The sequence below is a fragment of the Melospiza melodia genome, chromosome 10 (genome assembly GCF_035770615.1).
Source record: "Melospiza melodia melodia isolate bMelMel2 chromosome 10, bMelMel2.pri, whole genome shotgun sequence".
Classification (NCBI taxonomy): domain Eukaryota; kingdom Metazoa; phylum Chordata; class Aves; order Passeriformes; family Passerellidae; genus Melospiza; species Melospiza melodia.
In genome coordinates, this window is record NC_086203.1 from 27,838,379 (window position 1) to 27,859,354 (window position 20,976).

General features: G+C 45.9%; 1 protein-coding gene across 1 annotated transcript in view; it reads right to left on the reverse strand.

Annotated features, from left to right (window-relative positions):
- Positions 1-9,312: 9,312 nt before the first annotated feature.
- The window catches only part of RYBP (RING1 and YY1 binding protein), a 40,683-nt gene continuing 29,019 nt past the window's right edge, over positions 9,313-20,976 (reverse strand). Inside the window, exons 3-5 of the mRNA XM_063165027.1 lie at positions 17,299-17,475; positions 17,086-17,184; positions 9,313-13,186 (exon numbers count right to left, since the gene is read on the reverse strand). Coding sequence (XP_063021097.1) covers positions 12,934-13,186; positions 17,086-17,184; positions 17,299-17,475 — 529 coding nt within the window. The 3' untranslated portion in view covers positions 9,313-12,933. The remainder of the gene's footprint in view (positions 13,187-17,085; positions 17,185-17,298; positions 17,476-20,976) is intronic.

A 20,976-nucleotide genomic window follows, 5' to 3' on the forward strand; every position in this document is an offset into this window, starting at 1 on the left:
CTGCTGCCATGGGGCCACAGACCCCAGTCCTGTAACCCACGGGGCCAGGGCACGTGGGGATTCCCACTCTGGGGTCACAGCTTCGAGCGAGCCTGAGTCCAGAGAGGCAAAGGCTGTAACTGAGGCAAAGGGGGCAAGAGGAGCAGTGAGGTGGCTGAGGCTCCAGTGAGGAAGGGAGAGAGAAGTTGCAAGCCCTGGCTGCTGCAGTGTGGGTTTAGGGCACCGGGTAATCAAAGGGCACAGGGACAGCATCCATCACACCTTGTCTGAGGACATCTCAGGTCAGATGCAGAGCCAGGACAGCTCAGGCCTGGCAGAGCTCAGAAAATAATGTCATTCTCTTATTAAAAACCCCAACAAACAAAACACAACAACAACACCACAAAAAAAGCAACTCCTTTGTCCAGGTCAGCAAACCTCATCACCTGTGCCCAGACTGGACCCTCGGGTGGAGCAGGCACTCCTGGCCACAACAGCACCTCAGAGGGCTGAAATCATGATTATAACAAGCAGAGCACTCTGAATAAACCCTGTTAACTCACTGGTGAAGCTGTCCCAGGGTGGTGTGTGCCCCCCTGTGCCCCCTGCCCTCTCCCTTTGGGGATCCTACAATCAACCCTTGGCACCTGGGAGCCTGAAGCTCAGCTCCTCCACTTGCACAGATGTTGCCAGAGGAGCAGCCTGGTCTGGAGAATCTCCTTTCTATGGTGCTCAGGAATTGTGGAAGCTGGAGCACCACGCCAGGCAGAGGGGTCAGCTCCAGGCACTGGCTGCTGAGCACACTAATCTCAGTGTTTTTCCAACAGAAGAGAGGAAAAAACCTCATCTCAGCTGAAATACCAAGGCTTTAAAAATTAGTTGCTGCTCATGTGCAGTAGCTCTTGTTATTGAAAACACCATAAAAGTTTTACTGTGCTGACTTAGGGTGCACGTAAAGAACCTCGCTGCTCTTGACAGGCCATAAAGGAACTTTTATGACCTATTGGGTCAATGATTTGCAAAGAAGGATTTACACTGCTGTCCAGGGCTGGGATGAGCTGCTGGAGCAGGAACACACCAGGAATGGCACTCAGAACCTGCTGTGGGATAAATCCAGCACCACAGTGTGTGTCAGCCTGCCTTGCTCCACACAGACTGTGCTCACTCAGGAGGGCACAGGATTATGTGCTGAGTGGGTTTAACTGATTGACCTTTATTCTTTTGGGTTTACAAGTGGAGTTTGAGGAGGACAAACCTTACCCATGCATCAGCTCAGCTCTGCCTCCCCTGGGGATAAACCTTCAGAAATCCAGGCTGAATCCCCAGTGTTGCAATCACTTTATCTTTTATCACAAAGTGTCAGCTCCTCTGGTCCAAGGTTCGCTTTCAACGCTCTCCTGGGGGAGCTCCAGGGAGAGGAGGCCCTGACCTGGTGAAATATCATCACCTTGGACTGATGCTGCTCAGCACAGATGAGAGGGTGTGAGGGAACACCCTGCTGTGCCAGCAGCCTCCCACCAGCATCAGGGCTCCTTTGCCTTCATAAAGCCCTGGGCACACAAGGGCGGGGATGCAGCTGCAGGCAAAGCTCCTGTGAAATCCAAACACAGGACAGGGGCCCAGGACCGTTTGCAAGTGACAGAAACTGCCCTGGAAAAGGGACTGAGCCCCCAGTGCCACCTTCCTGGGGCAGCACACCCACCTCACAGCCTCTGATGGTGCCAGCCATGGGGAGAGCAGGATGATGCTGGTTATGGGGAGAACAGGATGGGGCCAGCCATGGGAGAGCAGGATGATGCTGGTTATGGGGAGAGCAGGATGGTGCCAGCCATGGGGAGAATAGGATGGTGCCAGCCATGGGGGGAGAAGGCTGGTGCCAGCCATGGGAGAGCAGGATGGTGCCAGGCAGGAGGGAATAGGATGGTGCCAGCCATGGGGGAAGCAGGATGGTGCCAGGCAGGAGGGAGGAGGATGATGCCAGCCAGGAGGGAATAGGATGGTGCCAGCCATGGGGGAAGCCGGATGGTGCCAGGCACACTCAGAACCCCAGGGATCTCTGCTCCTGAGCCCAGCACCTGCAGGAGGGAGAGAGCAGCCCAGAAAGATCAAACACCTCAGATGTTTCTCTGCGAGTGCCAGTGTGAGCTGAAAGGAGAACCAGGGAGGTCTCAGAGCCTGAGGGTGGGAGATCTCCCAGGCAGGCACTGCCAGGGCTGGTGCTGCTCCCTGGGGCAGTGTCTGGAGGCTCTCTGAGGGATGAGCCCTGCAGCCCCAGCTCACCCAGCTCTCCAAGCTGCTGTGGAGATGCTCGTGCAGGTCAGACCCTTGGAGTGGGGCCCTGGCAGCCTCGCCAGGCAGCAGCAGCAGCAGCAGCAGCAGCAGCACTGTCCCTGCTGCACTCCCAGCCCCATCCCCAGGCTCACAGCCCGTCACGGGCACTGTGGTGGCTGCACTCTGCAGAATTCCCTCCCCAGAGCCCTTCTCCTCCATCCCTTGGCATCCAGATGGATTGAACCAGATTTGCTGCACACGTGGCAAGCAAATGAAATGGTTTCTTTGGCAACAATAATGAAAGCTTAGAGAAAAAGAAAAAAATCTGCTTTCTGTCTCCTGTGAGTCCAGCAGCCCAGGTAACAGAGCGGGAAGCAGAGAACTGCAAGCATCTGCCTTGAATTACTGCTCTGATAGGAATCAGACATGCACTCCAGCATGTCTGCTGCACGTTTATTTATTTATTTGGGCCCTGATTGATTTAAAGACTCCCTATTGCCTGAGCAGCAGCATGGCACAGTAATTCACTTGATCTCTGATTTATATTTCATGTTCAAGTGGAGCAGGACGCTTCTGTCCAGCACAAGGGCTGTGTGTGCCAACGCTGTGCTCAGCAGCTTCAGAGAACCTGGGCATGGAGAGAAGCAAAAGCTGTGGCTGCAGAAGGGATAATCACCAGATAAAAGCCCTGTTACACATCCAAAACTGCGTGGCCAGGGTCACAAACTGAAATGGGGACTCACAAATCACTGTCCCTATTTGCCCCCTTGCACAATGCTCAATTTTCCAGCCAGGATCCATCCTATTTTATCCTCTTCCCAAAGCACTCCCCTCACCCCAAAGCAATCCAGGGGTCAGTGATGGCTGTTCCTAAACTCTCCAGCCTTTCCAGGATGCTGGAAGACTTTGAGCCTTTTCCAGCTCAGCAGGAGAGAGCACAAGGTCCAAGGCATCCCCCCAAACTGCTCCACTTTGGCCCTGGTGGGCCCGGGATTTCCTCTTTGACCTCCTGCCAGCGGCCCTGGCTGCTCTGCGGTGGGTGAGGTAACTGCACCTAATTAAGTCCCTCTGCTCCTCTGCCTCCCAGATGGAAAAGGATCAAAGCTCTCCAAAGGCAAGGGGGGCCCAGGAGGGGTGGGACAGGAGGGCTGGGAGGGGATACAGCCAAGCAGAGACACCCCCTTTTCCCTGCCAGCATCACCTTCCCCATGGCTCCTCCAAAACATCCCCAGGAATGGCCAGGACTCCTCCTGGCCCCAGAGTCAGGAGCCTGTGACCCCTGGGAGACACCGACCCCTTCACCCATTCCCCCTCACCCTCAGGGTGCCAAGGGCTGCAAACACCCCCAGGAGCTTTGCTGCCACATCGGTGGCACCAAAAATAGATGCAAGCTATTTCAAACATCTCTCCCTCCTTCTTACAGCAATTGTTACACGGGGCAGAGTTAAGATCTGCTATTCTCTGCTCTGCTTCCCACTTGGAGATACCTTCTAGAAATTAGGGAGGATAAAAATAGTAGCATTGAATGGGAACAGGAGCGAGCTCCTCTCTTCAGAAGATGCTGCAATCACGCAGCGCCCGCGCTCGCGCCCGCAGCCGCCGTGAATAGCTGATCTCCTTCAAAGCACTGCTGAATGAGGTCTTAGCCTCGTAATTTAAGGGGATGAAGTCCTTCCTGAGGCTGTGAAGATTCGGGCTTTCCAGATCTATTATTTTATATTAACTCCTCCTGGACAGCCTAATTAGACAAGGGAGAAAGGGCTGTTCCCTCCCCGCGCCGTTATCCAGGGCGCTTCCTCCTCCCGCCAGAGATTTTATTTGTGCTGCACAGAAGATTTATCAACTGCCTTTATAGCCCTCCCTGCACTAAATCACACTCCTAATGGATAGCCTGAGGTAAGAGCACCACTGTTTATTTTATTATTTTTTTTTAAATCCACGGAATAGCAGGGATATATGCACTCAGAGCTGCAGGCTGAGCTCTGCCTCCCCAGGCAGCAGTTTTAAGACTCCCGAGTGGAATTACTTGCACTGGCCAAAATCCCAAGAGAGAGCTTGTGAAAGCCTCATCAGGAGCATCTCAGGGTCCAAACACACAGGACAAGCCAGGGATGACTGGAGCAGAGAGGAAGCTTTCCCTGCTCACCCTCTGCTTCTGTGTGCCACCAGGTCTGTGACCAGATCCCAGGTCCCTGCAGGAACAGATTACCTCCAGCTTTGCCAGCAACATGGAAAAAATCCAGATGCAGAGATACAGTTAAAAAAATCTCTACTTACCCTAGTGCAGATATCAAGAGCATTGTTAATGCTAGATAGAAGTGAGAAAGGAGAAAAACATCGCTGGATTTTAGTGCTGCTTGAGATCCACTCCACCATCCCAGCTTTTGGGAATGCCAACCCCCTTCTGGCAAAGCCAACATGAAGGAGAACCTGTTGAGCACCAGGCGAGTCATTAACCCACTACAAATAAACTTCTGATTTGCTGTTGGGAAAAACATCTCCCAGTGTCCAGCAGGACAAGGCACAAACTCCCTTCCTGCATGGAGAGTCACCCCCGGCCATGTGTAAAACACAGCACTCAACACCTCAGCAGGAATGACTCCAGTGCCTCAGGGCAGGCTCCTCCCCAGGACAAGGATGGATGGTGGTCTCCCTTCTGGTTTCAGCCAGGGGTCTGAGAGCTTCACACCCTGCTCCATCCAGCTCCTGCTGCTCAGACAGTGTATGGATGTGGGGGGGAAAGGGACCACTCTGATGAAATCCTTTAGATAATCCCATTTCTCTGGCTGGCAGAGAGGGCAGAGTGACAAAACACCCAGCTCAGGGGAATCACCAGGAGGGAGCTCCACAGTGGCTCCTCACTGCTCTCAGTGGAGTCACCTCCCCCTTGTTTTAACTCATTGCCTTTGACCCAATCTCGTGATTGATGAGGACTTTGGATGTATAAATCTGTCGGATTTATAACTTGGCACAGAAGGAAAATGACAATTGCCATCTCTAATGGCACTTGCAGAGGATCCATGGGTTCATGAGGACCCAAAAGCAGAGCTGGTCCTGCATAGTAAAATAAACTGAGGCAGCTCCTCCATGCAGGCTCTGTGAAGCCTCTTCCACAGCCATTGGGGGTGACGGTGTTCTCAGGGGCTCTTGCATGAGGGAAGAGACGAGGATCTGACTCCATGTTTCAGAAGGCTGATTTATTATTTTATGATATATATTACATTAAAACTAAAAGAATAGAAGAAAAGGTTTCATCAGAAGGCTGGCTAAGAATAGAATAGAATCACAAAGAATGATAACAAAGGCTTGTGGCTCGGCTCTCTGTCTGAGCCAGCTGACTGTGATCGGCTATTAATTACAAACAAACTAACATGAGCTAATTACAGATCTACTTGTTGCATTTTACAGCAGCAGATAACTATTGTTTACTTTTTTTCTTGAGGTTTCTCAGCTTCCAAAGAAGAAAAATTTTAAAGAAAAGATTTCTCATGAAAAGATGGCTGCGACAATTGGGAGGCTCAAGGCTGATGGATGTCTCTTCAAACCTTTGAAAAAACCCCTGGATGTACAAATAAATTAACCCACCCAGAGAGTAGCATCAGCCTTGAGTCCTAACCAGCTCCTTCTGCTGCTCCATGATTTTGTCTTTCTTGGATCAGAAAGAAATTAATTTAATGGAAAGCTACTTTTTTTCCTGCCCTTTCTTCATCTTATTTTTATAAACCCCATAGGGAAGTAAAGCATATGAACAGAGACAGCCTACTTGGTTTGGAAGCCAATTTGCAGAGCAAGACAGCAATAACCACCCAAAAGGGGTGGGAGGGAGTGTTGGCCCTATTTACTCTTGGCTTATGCTGGTGATTCCTCAAGAGACTCAGAAAAAGAGTAAATCCCTATCAGGCATGACTTTTGACAAGTTGTGCTTTTAAACTTCACTGCACTTTTAATCTGTCCTATAGAATATCTCTGCAACCTATGTAAAAATACACCATCTATATTTAAGATTATAGCTTGTATGTATTAGATAGGTATCAATCCCTGGGTGAAGGCTGAATTAAAATTTCAGTGGTTCTGCTTCTCTACTGTGAGCTTTAATCCCTCCTAAAACACACACACAAACATGGAAAACTCCTCCTGCCAACTCCACACCAAACCTCCTGGGCAACATGAATCAGAGAGCACAGCATGGGGAGGAACCAAAATCAGCTTTATCCATTCCCATTCTACTCACCTGGGCCACTGTGTGCTGTTCCTAGAGCATTCCAGCCTCCCCCTGCTCACAGGGATATTCTGTACCCAAATTCAGCTCCCAAACTTGGTTTTTTCCAACGCTTCAGATCTCCCTGCTCAAACTCTGTCCAGCTCCAGTAGCTGTGGCCAATTTAAAAGCTGCCTGAAAAAGCTTTTGATGTGCTGTTATCAAGTGTGCATACACTGGGAATTTCACAGTATTTCAGGGAATATCAGCTTTGGATGGCTCTGCCTCACCTGCTGGCAGGAGGAAGGGAGGATTGCCAAGGCAGGGCTGTGGAGCAGCAGGGATTCTCACACTGGGACTCTCCACTTGCCACTGGGCCATTTTCAGCCCTTCTCAGAACGGCTTTGGAGAAGGGGGGAAGCGGAACAGTCTCTAAAGGATGTCAGAGCACTTTTGACAGCTCCTAACAATGAAGGAAAAGAGGTTGGAAAAAATTAAGGATGTTAGAAAGTAATGAAATTCCAGTATCCAGGGAATAATAAATAGTCATGGTGGAGAGCAATGCCTCTCTCTTTCCTTTTTCCTTTTTTTTGTGTGGAGACAGAGGAGAACAAGGGAGTATTTGTTTCTTGATTCCTCATCTGGGAAGCAAAATGGCTCGTGCTTTCTGTGCTTCCTGCACAGCCAGGGCTGCCAGATCAGCTCCTGCTGAGTGAGGAGTGATCCCTGTCTGAGGAGCACCAGGGGATGCTGAGCTGTGCAGCACTGGCTGCAGGAAAGCAGCATTTTTACCTTTACTGTCAATGCCAACTGCAGACCAGAGCTAGGCACACAGTGCTCTGCACTGTCACAGGCTTCCCTGCTCTGCCACAGGGAAGTTTTGGAAGAGGGATAATTGCAGTGGTGTGAAGTGCTTTGATGAGGAAATTCTGAAACAGCTTTTGATGTTATTGGTGATCTCTGCATGCAGGTTTTTCTCTGCTGAGAATAAACAATGAGAAAACACAGCTGAAGTTTCCAGTGTCTTCCTATTAGATGTGTTCAGCTGGAATCAGCATCAGCCCCAACCCCGTCTGGAAAAAGGCTCCACACAAATATCAAGCAATCCATCATGGTAAGGGAAAGCAGTGAACAAGCCTTGCTGTGTCTGCTGACAGCAGGAGCAAAGGCAAGCAAGACTTGGGCACGTAAATATTCAAGGAACAGCCAAGAGAAAGGCAGGCAGAAAGACCTGACATTTCCCTCTCCTTGTTACAACTACAAAAGGCACGAGGGCATCCAGGTGTTACAAAATGCAGCCAGTCTCCCTCTTCCTTCCAGATCCTGCTGGCTCTCCAGATCAGTTTGTTCTGGTTTCCTTTTAATCTGATCAGTTTGTGAATCACAAGTGAAGTTTCACAGCTCTGCTCTGTTTAAAGCATTACAGACTCAGGTTTGCCCTTAGATAACCGAGTGGGGCTGTAGGAATCCACCCAGCCTGCTGCCAGGCAAGCCACCAGCCTGAGCCCGTGCATGTGCATCCTGCGGGGATCCACAAATCCGTGAGTGTGGCACTGCATCTTCTTCATGCACTGACAGCCAGTGGCAGGGACAGCTGCAGCTCCAAGGTGGCCCTTGGCCCATGTGGCTCCAAGGCAAGGAATTTCCATTCCAGTCACCTGAAATCCCAGCAAAGGTGACTGGGCAGGCTCTGAGGGAGACAACACTGCCATTGAAGTCTTTTGCTGGCTCCATTCAAGCTTTTACCTTCATATTCAAGCATCAAGGTGATGAAGATGCAGCTGCCTCCTCCTCTCCCTGCAGCTCTTATGCTTTGCCCCTCTCGCAGCTTTGGCTGGTCACAGGTTGAGGACAGGGACTGTACACTCTTCAAGGCAAGGACTGTTCCTCTCCTCAGTCCTCAGCATGCCAAACAAGTGCTTTTCAGGGCTGTAGAACAACCACTACCTTTCCTGTTTCTTCTCATTCTTGGCACAAAGGCACCTGAATCGCTTCCAAGTGAGGTTAAAAGCATTCAAGCGTCTGTTTGCTCATGGGGTTTTCTAAAGCGACCTCTCTTTGGAACCCACACTTCCCTCAGCATACCTAAAAGTATCCAAATGCCTTTTCCTTTAGGAACTGCCTTCCTCTTCCCAGGAAAAAGATTCTGTCCCCTTGGCATTTTATCCGTGGCTTTGTTTTCAAATTTCAACTTCATATTTGAACAGTTACATCACACACCTCCCATCTCTGTGGTGGAGGGGAAATATGAGCTAGAGAGAGCACAGTAATTCACATCACTTGTTTCCTAGGCAGAGACCAAAACACTGCTTGCAAAATACCAGTATTTTTATGCAACAAAAATACAATTAGACTCTCAATTACATTTTATTAAATTTACTCCTGGGACTTTGTTAGTGCAAGACAGGCAAAGGAACTCCCAAGGGCTCTCACTAAATCCTCCGCACTAAGCCTTGCAACTCCTGCAGCTACAGAAAGGGGAAAAATTATTATTTCCAGGGACCAGAAACCCCAATTCTGCAGACACATCTGCCACAAAGTCTCCCCCAAGTCGTGAGCCCCAGGGAACAAACTGGATTTACTCACTTGACTGAGGTTTCCCATGGGCACAACCTGTGTTTGCAGAAGTGGGTGCTTGAACAGTGGCTCAGGAACGAGCAAGACACACTGAGGAGCTGCTCCAACAAGAGGACTCTCCACCTTTTCTGAATACTGGCATCTCCCAAAAAAGAGAGCTTGCAGATTTAATTAAATTTTACTATTTTATTTGTGAAAAAACTACAAGCAGAATTCATAAATAGACATTTCTATTTAAAGCAGGAAAATGATAAAGTGGCTTCTAATAACAGTCGTGCACATGCCAGTAACAGGAATATATTAACATCTTTTATTTGCTAGACAAAGAGCAGTGTCCAATATAAATTTCCCAAAAACATTTAAGACCTGTGAATTTCTGACCAGTTCACAAAACCACCATTGACACTTTAGCATGAAGATTAAAACAAACCTAACAGGACTGTCAGCTCTAAAGACTTTACAGAGCGGAAAAACTTTCAGAAGCGTTATACAAGCTGTCTTTCTGGGCAAATGAAAAATAGAGCTCGTATAATACATTAACATAAAAATCCACAAGATAAGATTATGTTTTGACATACTTAAACAAGCAATCTATATTTGTCTCCAACAAACAAAGCTAAGGAAATAATGTAACCATCTTTACACAGTAAATTAAGGTTACAAGTCATACACAAGAACAGAACTGCTTGCGCATTAAAAACTGTTCAGCTCCATTGTCATACTCTAAATGTTGGCTCTTAAAACCATTCGGTTACATACAAGCAAAGGTTATTATATAGTCAGCAATTAATAAATTTTCAATAATTTAAGTTTATGGTAGAGCTTAAAAAAGCAGACTGAGAATGATCTTGGTAAGGCAGGTGAAAACATCTCAGTGGAAATAAACTCACAGAAGCTGCTGCCAAATTTTGGGTCTGTCCAATTTGAAGCAAAGTTCCAATTGAAATAAATAGCCTGGTGGTGTAAAACGCTGTCACCTTTCCTTTGCAGAACTACGTCAACTGAGCGAGTCAGGCAAGCTGTGTCGGTGTCTGTGTGTGTGTGTCTGTGTAAGAGTCCAAACTTTGCCATCAGTAACACTGTGCTTCACTTACCTGCGTTCTGTGCCACTGAACACCGTGAATCTGGTCCTTCCCTACGCTAGTGTTTGCTTGCTGTGGCTCTGGAACACCTTCCCCACCCAGGGCGGGCCGGCCCACGGCCAGGGCACGGAGGGAACCGCGCCCGCGGTGCCGCGGGAACGCCAGCTCCCGGCATGGTGAAAGCAAACGCTGTCCTTCCAACCACAACAGCTACGGGTGAGGCTGGGGCTTCAATGCTTAGCTAGCACTTCCCAACTCATTGCAGAATTACAGGTCACTCGTTCCAAAGAAATTTTCCCATCTGTTTGTAGCAAGCTACTTCATCGAGGAGGCACGCCAAAGGGACAGATGTTACCGACTTTACCACGAGTAGCTGGGTATGGCGTTAAAGCTTTTCAACTGATCTACAGGTCTAGTTTCACTTGAAAAGGAAGCAATTTCCTGGTACACACAATGCTATTTTTTTTTCTTTTTTTTTCTTTTTGCACAAATTCCCAGATCCAACAAAGAAGGTGAGCACGTGGTTTGACTTGAAGCACCAGAATGAGCCCTGCTGAGGCCAGCGGGACCGGCCACTCGCTCACGCTCTTGGCTGGATCACGGCCGAGATGCACGCAAGCCTAATTGATAATGGATCATTTATAAAGCAGTGCAAAATATACAAGTTCAGGGGCATCTTCAAAAAATCTCTCTTAAAAAATTATTCCAATACATTTCAGTAAAATAAATAAATATGGCTGACCAGTTTACCCTCCCTGAGACCCTTAAAGGAATAGTAAAAACTGGAAAAGGAATGTCTTTGCAATATCCCACTAATGTTAAAATGTGGATTGAGATATTCATAGTATTTAAAACTATGTATAATAAATTGTCTTGATGCTCATAGGAAGCATCTGTTTTCCTTTGGTTCTTTAATACTTTTAAAAATGCTTACAAAAGACAGCCTATACTGTGAATATAAGCAGAATTAAGTCAGGGTGCCCATGCTAACGTTCAGAATAAAACCACTGCTGCCAAGGCACTGCCACTGCACATGCCTTCATGCAGGGGCCCTACCAGATCCCTTACTCACACATTTCTGTCACCAGTGTGAAAGGAACCTACATCTGCTACTCAAAACCACACAGATTTTAAAAGAAATCTTAAATTGGTTGCCTTCACAAAGAGAAATTTCTCTTGCCAAGCAAATAATTCACAATATAACAAGCAGGCACAAAGTTGTCAAAATGTGGCCCTCTTTCATCATGCCCAAAAGTTATGCATTTGATGTCAGATGAAGCCACAGCCTCTGTGCCTGAAATTACTGCAAAGCACCCTGGGGCCACTAAATAAAGATGAAAAGCCAAAGAGGTTTGGGGTTTGTTTTGCTTTTTAACACAAGTTTGTTTCACCTCTTCAGCCGAGTGTTTTAGCAGGATAATGCATGGAAGGTAAACTGTAAAGCAACACTAACAGGCCAGGAAAAGAAATCATAGTCTGGATAGCTTTAGAGTAAGAATGAAGGAGATGCTGGTCATGAGCATGAGCCACACGTCGCTCACTTGCCAGCACAAAACTTTTCCCTACTTTTGCTCCCACAGCAGGAGACTTGGAAGTGTCTGAATGCTGACAAGCCCATCACTGGACAGGATGCTGCTCAGAAACCACTCTTGGGACACAGATGGATGCCAAGGAGAAGAGCCACCCCAACAGCGTGGACGGGACAGATGGGACAGGGCTGACAAGCACCGACCCACACGCGGCTGGAGCGAGCACCAGCTCCATTCCTCAGGAATGCTCCCAGGCTCCTTTCAACCCACAGCAACCACTCCAGTTCCAGTTACTTGGGGCACTGAGGCTGCTGGCTGCAATTCATTAACAACACCAACACGTGTGGGACTGGCTGTGCAGGACACAGCCGTGCTCATGTAACCAAACACACGGATCTGGGGTGTAACACCAGCAGTCTGGTTGGGAATGCTTCTGCTCCAGCTGGGCATGGACCTGCACATCCCCAACCTGAGTGACCCTAGGGGAAACACCAGCTACCTGGAGCAATCCTCTCTCATCTCAGATCCCAAGCTGTAACAATTAAAACCGTGTCCAGTACGCTTTAGCCATCGCTTAGGGAAGAAACGGGGAAGGAACAATAGAGAGAACAGGTCCCATCCAGGTTCAAACCCTCAGGAACATTTTTCACCTAAGACCAGTTCCATTTCAGTTTCAGTACTTTCACAGAAGGGGACTGTCCCAGATCTTGAACGGTTCAATTATTTTGTTTTATCACTTCACAGTGTTTCAAGCACCAGCGTTTCCATGTATTGGTTTCAAATAACCCTTTATATATATTTATTTATATATATATTTATATATAATTTATATCAAAACTGATAGTACACAGTATAACTGGAAGAAGAACTGAACTTAAAAAGGATATGTTGAAAGAGGATGGAGTTTGTGAATGCAATAAATAAAGCCCCCTTCCCACCCCACCCACTCCCTACCCCAAAACAAAAAGTTGTCATGTTCATGGAAAATTGTGCACAGCAGATATTATAAAAAAGTAGATTCAGGAGCACATCCAATTATAAATGATTGTTAGGAAAATCATATAAAACAATGGAATACATAAAAGTGTCAAGAGTAATCGCTAGGGTGAGAAATTCCTTGGTGGCCAGATGCCCACGGCAAGCAGAAATTATCCTGGTTGCATCAGTAAGAGGTCGATGTCCAAGAAAGTGTGTTCAAGCACAGAAGAGGCTCTCCAGGATTTGAACAGCGTGGGCAGGTGGAGTGTTTGAATTTCATACCCTGATTCATAGTTTCCACAACTCCATGTGCAATTTTTCAGAAAGATTCGTCGTTGACTGCCGACATGTCCCCCTTGGGCGTGGAGGAACGGGACGAGCCCTTGTCTGTGCTCTCAGAGCCCGAGCTGCTCTGATTCTGTTGTTCTGATCCTGCACTGGAGGTCACTGTAGAAGACGACGTGGATGAAGAGCGAGTCTTTTCTTTAAAGTCTGTGATAATTACTGTGACATTTCCCACTGTGACTGCCAGCTGCTGTGCGGTACTTCTGTCCACATTTTTCAGTCTGGGTCTAAAACGAATGAGAAGATATTTATTAAAACGATAAAAATAAAGGAGAAAGGGGAAGTTTATTGGGCAAAGCATTTGAAAACAAACTCGGTGTGACTTGTGCTCCCTCGCCTGTGCAGTTGGCAGTGGCTGGGAGGAAAAGCCAGGCAAGCAGAGTGCTGCAGAGCACAGGATGGAGGTGTGCCCCGCTCCCTGTGCCAGCCAGGCTCCCTGTGCCTCTGAGGGCTGCAGGGCACACTCAGCCCCAGAGAACAACCTGACTCACAGCTCTGCACAGGGAGTCTCCTGCAGGCTTCTCCCTATCCAATCCTGCCAGAAAGGAGGACACCACAACAGAGCCAAGCGGGCAGGAGCCAGACAGAGCAAAGGATCTCCTCCCCAAGGGGCAGATGAAAGACTTCTCTTATCTAAATTCACCATCTCATCATGTGCCCTGATGTTATGAGACAAGGCTGTGACTCTGCAATACAAAACCACATGAAAGCATTCGGCCACGGCTCTTTCATTCCCCATGTTGGAACTCTGCAGCTGCAAACAACACAAGCACTGGGACAACTTGGCTTCTCTTTCAGCTGCTTTGAGCTTATACAAATCAGATGCCCAATCAGCCTATGGATAAAATAGCCCATAATGTTCCCTCTGGAATCGAGGCTATTGTAAATAAAATCCAAAATGTACAACGGTATTTTTTGCAGCCAGAGCTTTTGGTTAGGGGAAAAAGAAAAGGGGAAAGAAAAAAACCACAAATCACCCAAAAAGAACCCACTGGTATTTATTGCTCAGGATTATCTCAGTAATTTGCATGCTGTGCTATCATTCAATTAGTAATGTAGCTAATAAGGGTCGAAGCTCTAGGAAGCTGACATTCAAGCACATTTCACGGGCTGGTCCAAAGCTCTGCTTCAACAAGCCTTGGACATTCCTCCAGCTACCAGCAAATTCCAAGTCAGCTGCAGAGACTGCTGTAATTTACAGCTTTTGCTCCTAATTAAGGGTCAGACTTAAGCAGCAGAATATTCCCAATAGGGAAATTAAAAAGGAGAGTCTTTATACATCAGTGAAAAGTAGCTTGCTGAGAGCTGCCTTATTGAGAGGGATGGAGGGAAGGTTAATTTACTTTGGGATCAAGCTTCAGCTTTTAAACCACTCTGCCTTTTCTCCTCCTCACTTGCAGCACACAAGGCTAGTGCAGTAAAACAGAAAAAGAGGGAATTAAGCTCATTTTCTACCCGCCATGAATACTCAATGGCTTGCAGTAGTAAGTTAACAAGGAGAAAGTCCTTAAGCAGCAGTTATCCAAGTGGTATTCCAGAATCAGAACAGAAAAATGCATTGAGGACAGATGCACAGCTTCCAAAATAGAACAATTGTATTTCTGCAAACTTCCTCACCAAAAATAAAGTTACTGCACCAAAAATAGTATTTTCTTATCTAACCTAGGAGGTTGCTGCAATTTTTAACAAGTACCACAGGAAGAGCACTTTTAACAGACAGAAAATACAAGCAAAACCCCAAAACACTGCTGCATTGGGGTCAGTAAAACTCCTCCTTGCAGCAGCCCCTTCGCTCCAGGACCGGCCTTTCCAAGCCCGGAGCCGCGCTCTGGATTCCCGGGGCAGGGAGATGCGCCCACACTGCACACACACACTCACAGGAGCTGCCGAGCTGCACAGGCAGCCACAGGGAGGTGAAATGATGCCACCTCGTTTGTGGCTTCCCAGAAAGGCCGGCTGGCTGAGCAGGGTTTGAGGTTTCCGCGGCGCTCGGCACCGTCCCGGCAGATCCCCGCGCGGCCGCCGCTGTTCCCGGAAGCCAAGCACGGGGACGTGTTTTCCTCCCCGAGTTCCTCTAGGAAACCCAGTCCTTCCTGGAATTTGCCTCGGTCATTTGTTTCCTCTTGTACTCAGAAAGAGCCAAAATGCTGGCCCAGATACTGGAACAGAGCCCGCTGCCTCCGCCTTCCTACAGGGTTGGACACAAACTCTGGCTATTGCTCGTTAAAGGCAGCTCTGAGAGGTGGAATTAGCTTAAAAAAATTAAAAAATGAGCTGCCCATGCATCTCTAAATGCCAGGAGAAAGTAACATGGAGGGTGTGGGAAGCAGGGCTGAGGTAGAGGATTTCCCCACAGTCCCACTCACAAACATTCACATTATCACTTCTAGAACTGAGCCTCCCAGCCATTTCTCTGGGAGGTTTTCAGGGTTTCCCCTGTACAAAGAGTTGCTTAAGCACAGATGGAAACCACCAATCTCTTCAGCACATGCATACAATTTTTGCCTCTTATAGAAGAAAGGGATTGGCCCACTCATGTTATTTTGCAAAATTAAACACCCTGATGCTTCAGGTTTATAGCAAAAGGGTTTTATGGCCAAATAAGTGAAGTGTTTCAAAACATTCAATCTGAAAGTACACAGGAAGGCATGGTATAAATCAAGACATATTGTCAGAAACAGGCATGGTATCCAAGAAATTTAAACAGGATTTCTTAAAAATCCAGAGAGCCCTAAAAGACAATTTACAAAAAAACCCAGAAAAACTGTTAAGCAATCTGGGCATGAAAAAAACTTATCATTCTGTAAAAATCAGAAAAATACTCTTGACAGCATTCTTGAGAATTGCAAGAAAAATTTTACTAAATAAAACACTTTAAAAGACAGTTTTAAGAAGTAAAGGAGATGAGGTATCCTTTAAAAATACCCAGCTAGACCTGGTACTATTAAGGCTTAATTAGGCCTGGCAAAAGCTTGCCACAAAACACGGACTAAAAGACTTTGCAGTAGACAGAGTGACTCCTTTAATGAGTAAAAACAATTATTTGATGTAATCTCTCAATTTAATATTATGTCATTAGTCAAGTACATCAGGTCTCCTGCATCCTAAGTCTCAAAATAAGTACCATTTAAAGAGGAACAGGACAAGAAAAGAGTCACTGCAATAAAGCTGCCTCCCTGTAATCAAATTGGGAATGGACACTTCTCTCTTTGGGGGCTGAGGAAGAGTTAACAGCAGTCCCTGCAAACAGCTCAGTCTTGTAGCACAGCAGATTTCACACTGCCCTCACTGCATTCCAGGGGGTTACCGTGCAAAGGATATTCCCTCTTTTTCAAGATTTTCACGCTATTATTTGAAAACTTCCAAGACAAGAGTTTTCTGTAGTCACACCTTGCCAACTTGAATGCCAAGAGCAGTGCCAACCGTATTTCCCATGTGTTTTACCAGGGTTTGCAGCTAATACTGCCTCAGTTCATGTGGCTTCACTGTAACACACCTATTACAGCACTTTTTAAAGAGAGATGCAGTTCTTATACAGCCCACACAGGCAAAGCACCCAGTTCAGTTCTGCCTCCTGTAGCTCTCAAGTTCAATAATACAAAAACTGTTCTGTGAAGCTGAATTTTTGATTTAAAAAAATGGAAGAACAGTATAGGCAAGACTAGGAATAAACCTCTCTCCATACACTCATTTCAAACTTAGCCAAATATCAAACCAGCCATTTGTGCTTTTTGTTGATAGCAAGATCCCAGCAAATCTGTTCATGTATACTTAGTTCCTGTATACTTGGAAAATTATCTCGACAATTACAGTGACTGAATTACAGATAAGGAAGTAAAAAAGTAACCTTTGTTACTGCTATCAAGTGATGATAAGAATTTGATACCATTGCTGGTTAATGTTTTTCCCCCACTGTGTCTACAGTCAAAAGCATTACTACCCAACTGACAATACAATTATTTTAGCAGAGAAATGAAAACAGAATGGACAACAGAATTAATACTTCCAAAGCCTGAATCTGTCCTCACTAGCAGAGTGTTCAAGTGCTCGTACATCAAAAAAAAGAAGTGTTTGCTTTTTAACACAGTTCTCAGATACCACAGGCTCAACTTTAGTCTAGAGTTACCTTGAAGTGTGATTTGAGTCGCTGGTCTTTGTTGTAGTATTCCCAGACTGTATGCTGTTTGCTTCACTAGGAGGATCTTTCACAATATCCGACTTTGGTCTGTGAGAATTGGAGGGAAGAGGGAGATTACAATGTTGGTTTAACTGCACAATTAACCAATGCACAGTGCTACTGAAATCACATCACATTTAATACTGCATCCTTCAAACTCACTTAGTCTTCTTGTTAGTGTTCTTCTTTGTAACACTTGGACTAATTTCCTTCTCTTTGTCAGGTTTTTCTTTGTCTTGTTTTTCCACTTTCTCCTTCTTCTCCTTCTTAGGTGGTGGTGGGGTTGCATATTGCTGGGCAACTTGTTGTGCCACCAACTGAGAGTTTATTCTAGGTTTTCTATAATGACAATGAAAAGAGAGATCTATAGTCAGTCTCACACAGTAAAAATAACTATGCTGAGAGCAGTATGAAGATTTATTTCATCAACCAGGGAAGAACACTCCACTTAAAGAACCAAATGGATGTCCTTATTTGATGTGAAGTACTACTGCTGTTACCAAACAAGACAGAAACGCTAAAAGAAAGAAATACTCTGAACTGCTGTTTCATCAGGTTTTAGTATCTAACATTATGAAGTATAATGCTCCCTTTCTTCATCTATGTCATGAAATCACAGCCAATTTTGGGGGGAACAGCAGTGAAAAATCAGCTTTCAAGAAGCTGCCAGCCATACAGTGTGGCTACACTTTAAGGAAAGGAACAGAATGTGACAAAAAAGTTTCCTGATAAACATCAGCCTCCTTCATATCCTTCAGTTTAATTTCTCAAATAAGCTTCTGGTTCAGCAGCAGCAAACCTTGCACAAATAACAAAGAACAAGAGAAGGTAACTGAGATGACTTTGTCCCGAGGGCTGGGCTGGCAGGAGCACAGGAGACAAGTGGGCATTCACAGTGGCACTGGGAACAGCCGTGCCAGCCTCTGACACAGCGGCCTCACACCATTGTCCCCAGTGTGCTCTGACACAAAACACCAGCAAGTGCCTTCCAAAGGCTGCTTCCACTGCAAGTTATGGCTCACACAGAGAGGAGCTTTGCATGAAAACAATGTCTTGGTTATTGATCCTCTCATATCCCACAGGAACTGGTACCTTTGTCTCTCCTGCATTCCTCATCCAAACTCTCATGTTCTCTTTTAGCAACTCAAAAACTTTCCCCCCTGGCATATCACAAAGCAATTTATACTCTGAATACTTCAGCTATTCATGATTGATTTGATCCCTTCAACACTCCAGAAAGATCTGTACTCCCTGTGACCACACAGCTCGTGGGAGAGGAACAAAACCAGGTAACCAACTCCCTTAGTCCATAATAAACCAAATGCTAATTGCAACAGTTGCCCAGGCTTGTCCAGAGCTGTTAAATTGTTCATAAATTCAAATCAAATTTGCACACAGATCAGACTACAACAGATTGTCAGTGAAAGCTGCACCCAAGTACCATCAGCTGTACAGCTGGTGAACCCCAGGGCTTTGTGCTGCAGAGCTCTGTACCTGCACCCAGCTTTTACTGCAAACACCCACAGAGGTTTCAAGCACTACTTAGTGGTGTGATGTGTTGGAAAAAAGTCTAAAACATTAATTGCTCACACATAACATTTGCATTGAGAGATTATATACACAAGGGAACACCCAGAGAATTTCTACTCCTGTCATGGGAAAATCCAAGTATCTGAGTATCTGTAAGCCTCTCTTGGTACTGGTTTCCTGTAGAATGGTATCAAGATATTTTTACTAAATCAGATATACCAAAGTATTTCATTTCTCTACCACAGATTATCATAAATTCTATGCAATAAGGTGAAATCAGACCCCTGATCCATCTCAACACCTCTGGCAATCGGACTTTTCACCCAACATAGAAACTGTAACTCAGCTGATGCTACAATCTGCATACACATCTGAGTGAACAAGGATCTGCTCTTCAGCCTTAAATAACTGTTGATACTGAAACGTTTTGCAGATCAGATGAAGCAGTTACCTGTTCCACAGAACAGTGAAGACATTTAGCATCCCTGAAAACCAGTATATAGCAATTTCTGTCTGTATGACTGAGAAGAAACACGTAAAAAGAAGAGGTTTGGTTACATGGAAAAGATTTTCAGATTGCAACCACACTAAAAGCTGACAACAGTAACTTGTGTCAAGCAACTGCTCACCACCTACTAAAAAAAAGATAAAATGTCAAGAAATCTTCAAAGAGAGGACAGATACCATCTCCCTGCATGATTATACATGATTAACTCACTGCTTGACACTGTCACTTCTGCCCAGACTTACAGTTATTTGCTGTTTACACAACAAATAAGTCAGAAACCTGAGCCATTCATAGGAAATCCCAATTCATAACTCTGAGAGGTTTTCCCACTTTGCACAACTCTGACTTGCTCCTTGTGATGTGATTTCCAAGCCTTGTGCCCAGCCTGTGCAGCTGCCCTTCCTGTTGCAGGAGTGCTGCACTGCTTGAACAGAGACATAAATATTAAAATGTAAACTAAAATAAAACCCAAACCTGCATAAATATGTCCCACTGCATTTCCCCAGAGAAGGCTGGAATGGCAAAAGGACCAGCCTTGAAGCACTCCTGTGGAGACACTGCCCCATGCTCTTCTGTCCCTTATCTGTACCTGTGACAGCACACTGCATTTATTGAGTTTGATCATTTTCTGGCCAGTCACTGACCTAACCAGCACAGCTTCTCCAGAATCCCAATTTGCAGATTCCCTCTTACCCACCAGGATGGTTTGCTGGTGAGGGCAAAGGCAAAGCTGGAAGGGAAGAGAGCAGGAAGCAGGCAGGGACCAGTGGGAAGGAGAACCAGTCCGGCCGTGAGGGAGGGAGCACAGAGCTGCTGAGACTTTGGTCACCACTGAGCATCTTTCAAGGTCTGCTGCACTACTAAACAGATTTTTTAAAAAATAATGCAAATAACCCAGTAACTTTCCAGTTCCTAATCTGACTGTTTCACCCATGGCAGCAGCAAGCTTAGGAAGAGGGTAAAAACCAGGTAATTTAAGTAACTGGCAGAGTAATAGTAATAATAATAGGAGTAATAAAATCCTTCAAGTAAGGCCCACACTGCCACTACAGCCAGGACACACTGGTTAAAAGCCCTTTACTGAAAAGCCAAGCAAAGCAAGTCAAGCAGCACATTTTTAACCACAGCAAACTATAACCATAGGAACCACGATTGAGTAAAGCAGCTGCAACATCCAAAACTTACTCCAAGTTTCCCTGCCTACCAAAAATGATTTATTTGGCCACCTCCAAAGCGAATGCTCCAACCCAGATACACCACTATTATATTAAAGTAGTTATCACTTAGGCAGAACAATGTGAACAGGAAGTTGCAACTACTTCTAAACTTTATTTTTAAGAATAAACAGCTACAGAAACAAGTATTAACCATTTTTTTACCCCAAAATCTTCTCATTGGTTTACTTTCTGCAGCATTCAAGAGTTCAGGTACACAAAGAATACTTCTAAGTGACAAAAATCAAACCCTGGCTCAGCTCTTCAGGCTTCCTAACCAGCACTCATGCCTAAGGAAAAATTGTGTTGTAACCTACTGGGTCTGAAGTATCAACAGCACTCACAACTCACAGCTAAAAAGCCTCAACTTCCCAAAAATTATCTGAAGAGATGCAATACTTAGTGTTTGACTTAGTTCTTGAATTTTCAATGCAAGTATCTGAAATAGGTGTGCTCTCTCCTATCTGAACTTCTTTATGATAGTGAAGTTATGCTTAGGTAATTTTCCCCTAATTTAGGTGACAACCTGAGTAAAGATCCAGCACTGATGTGACAAACAAATGCACATCATTTTTCTTTTTACAACAT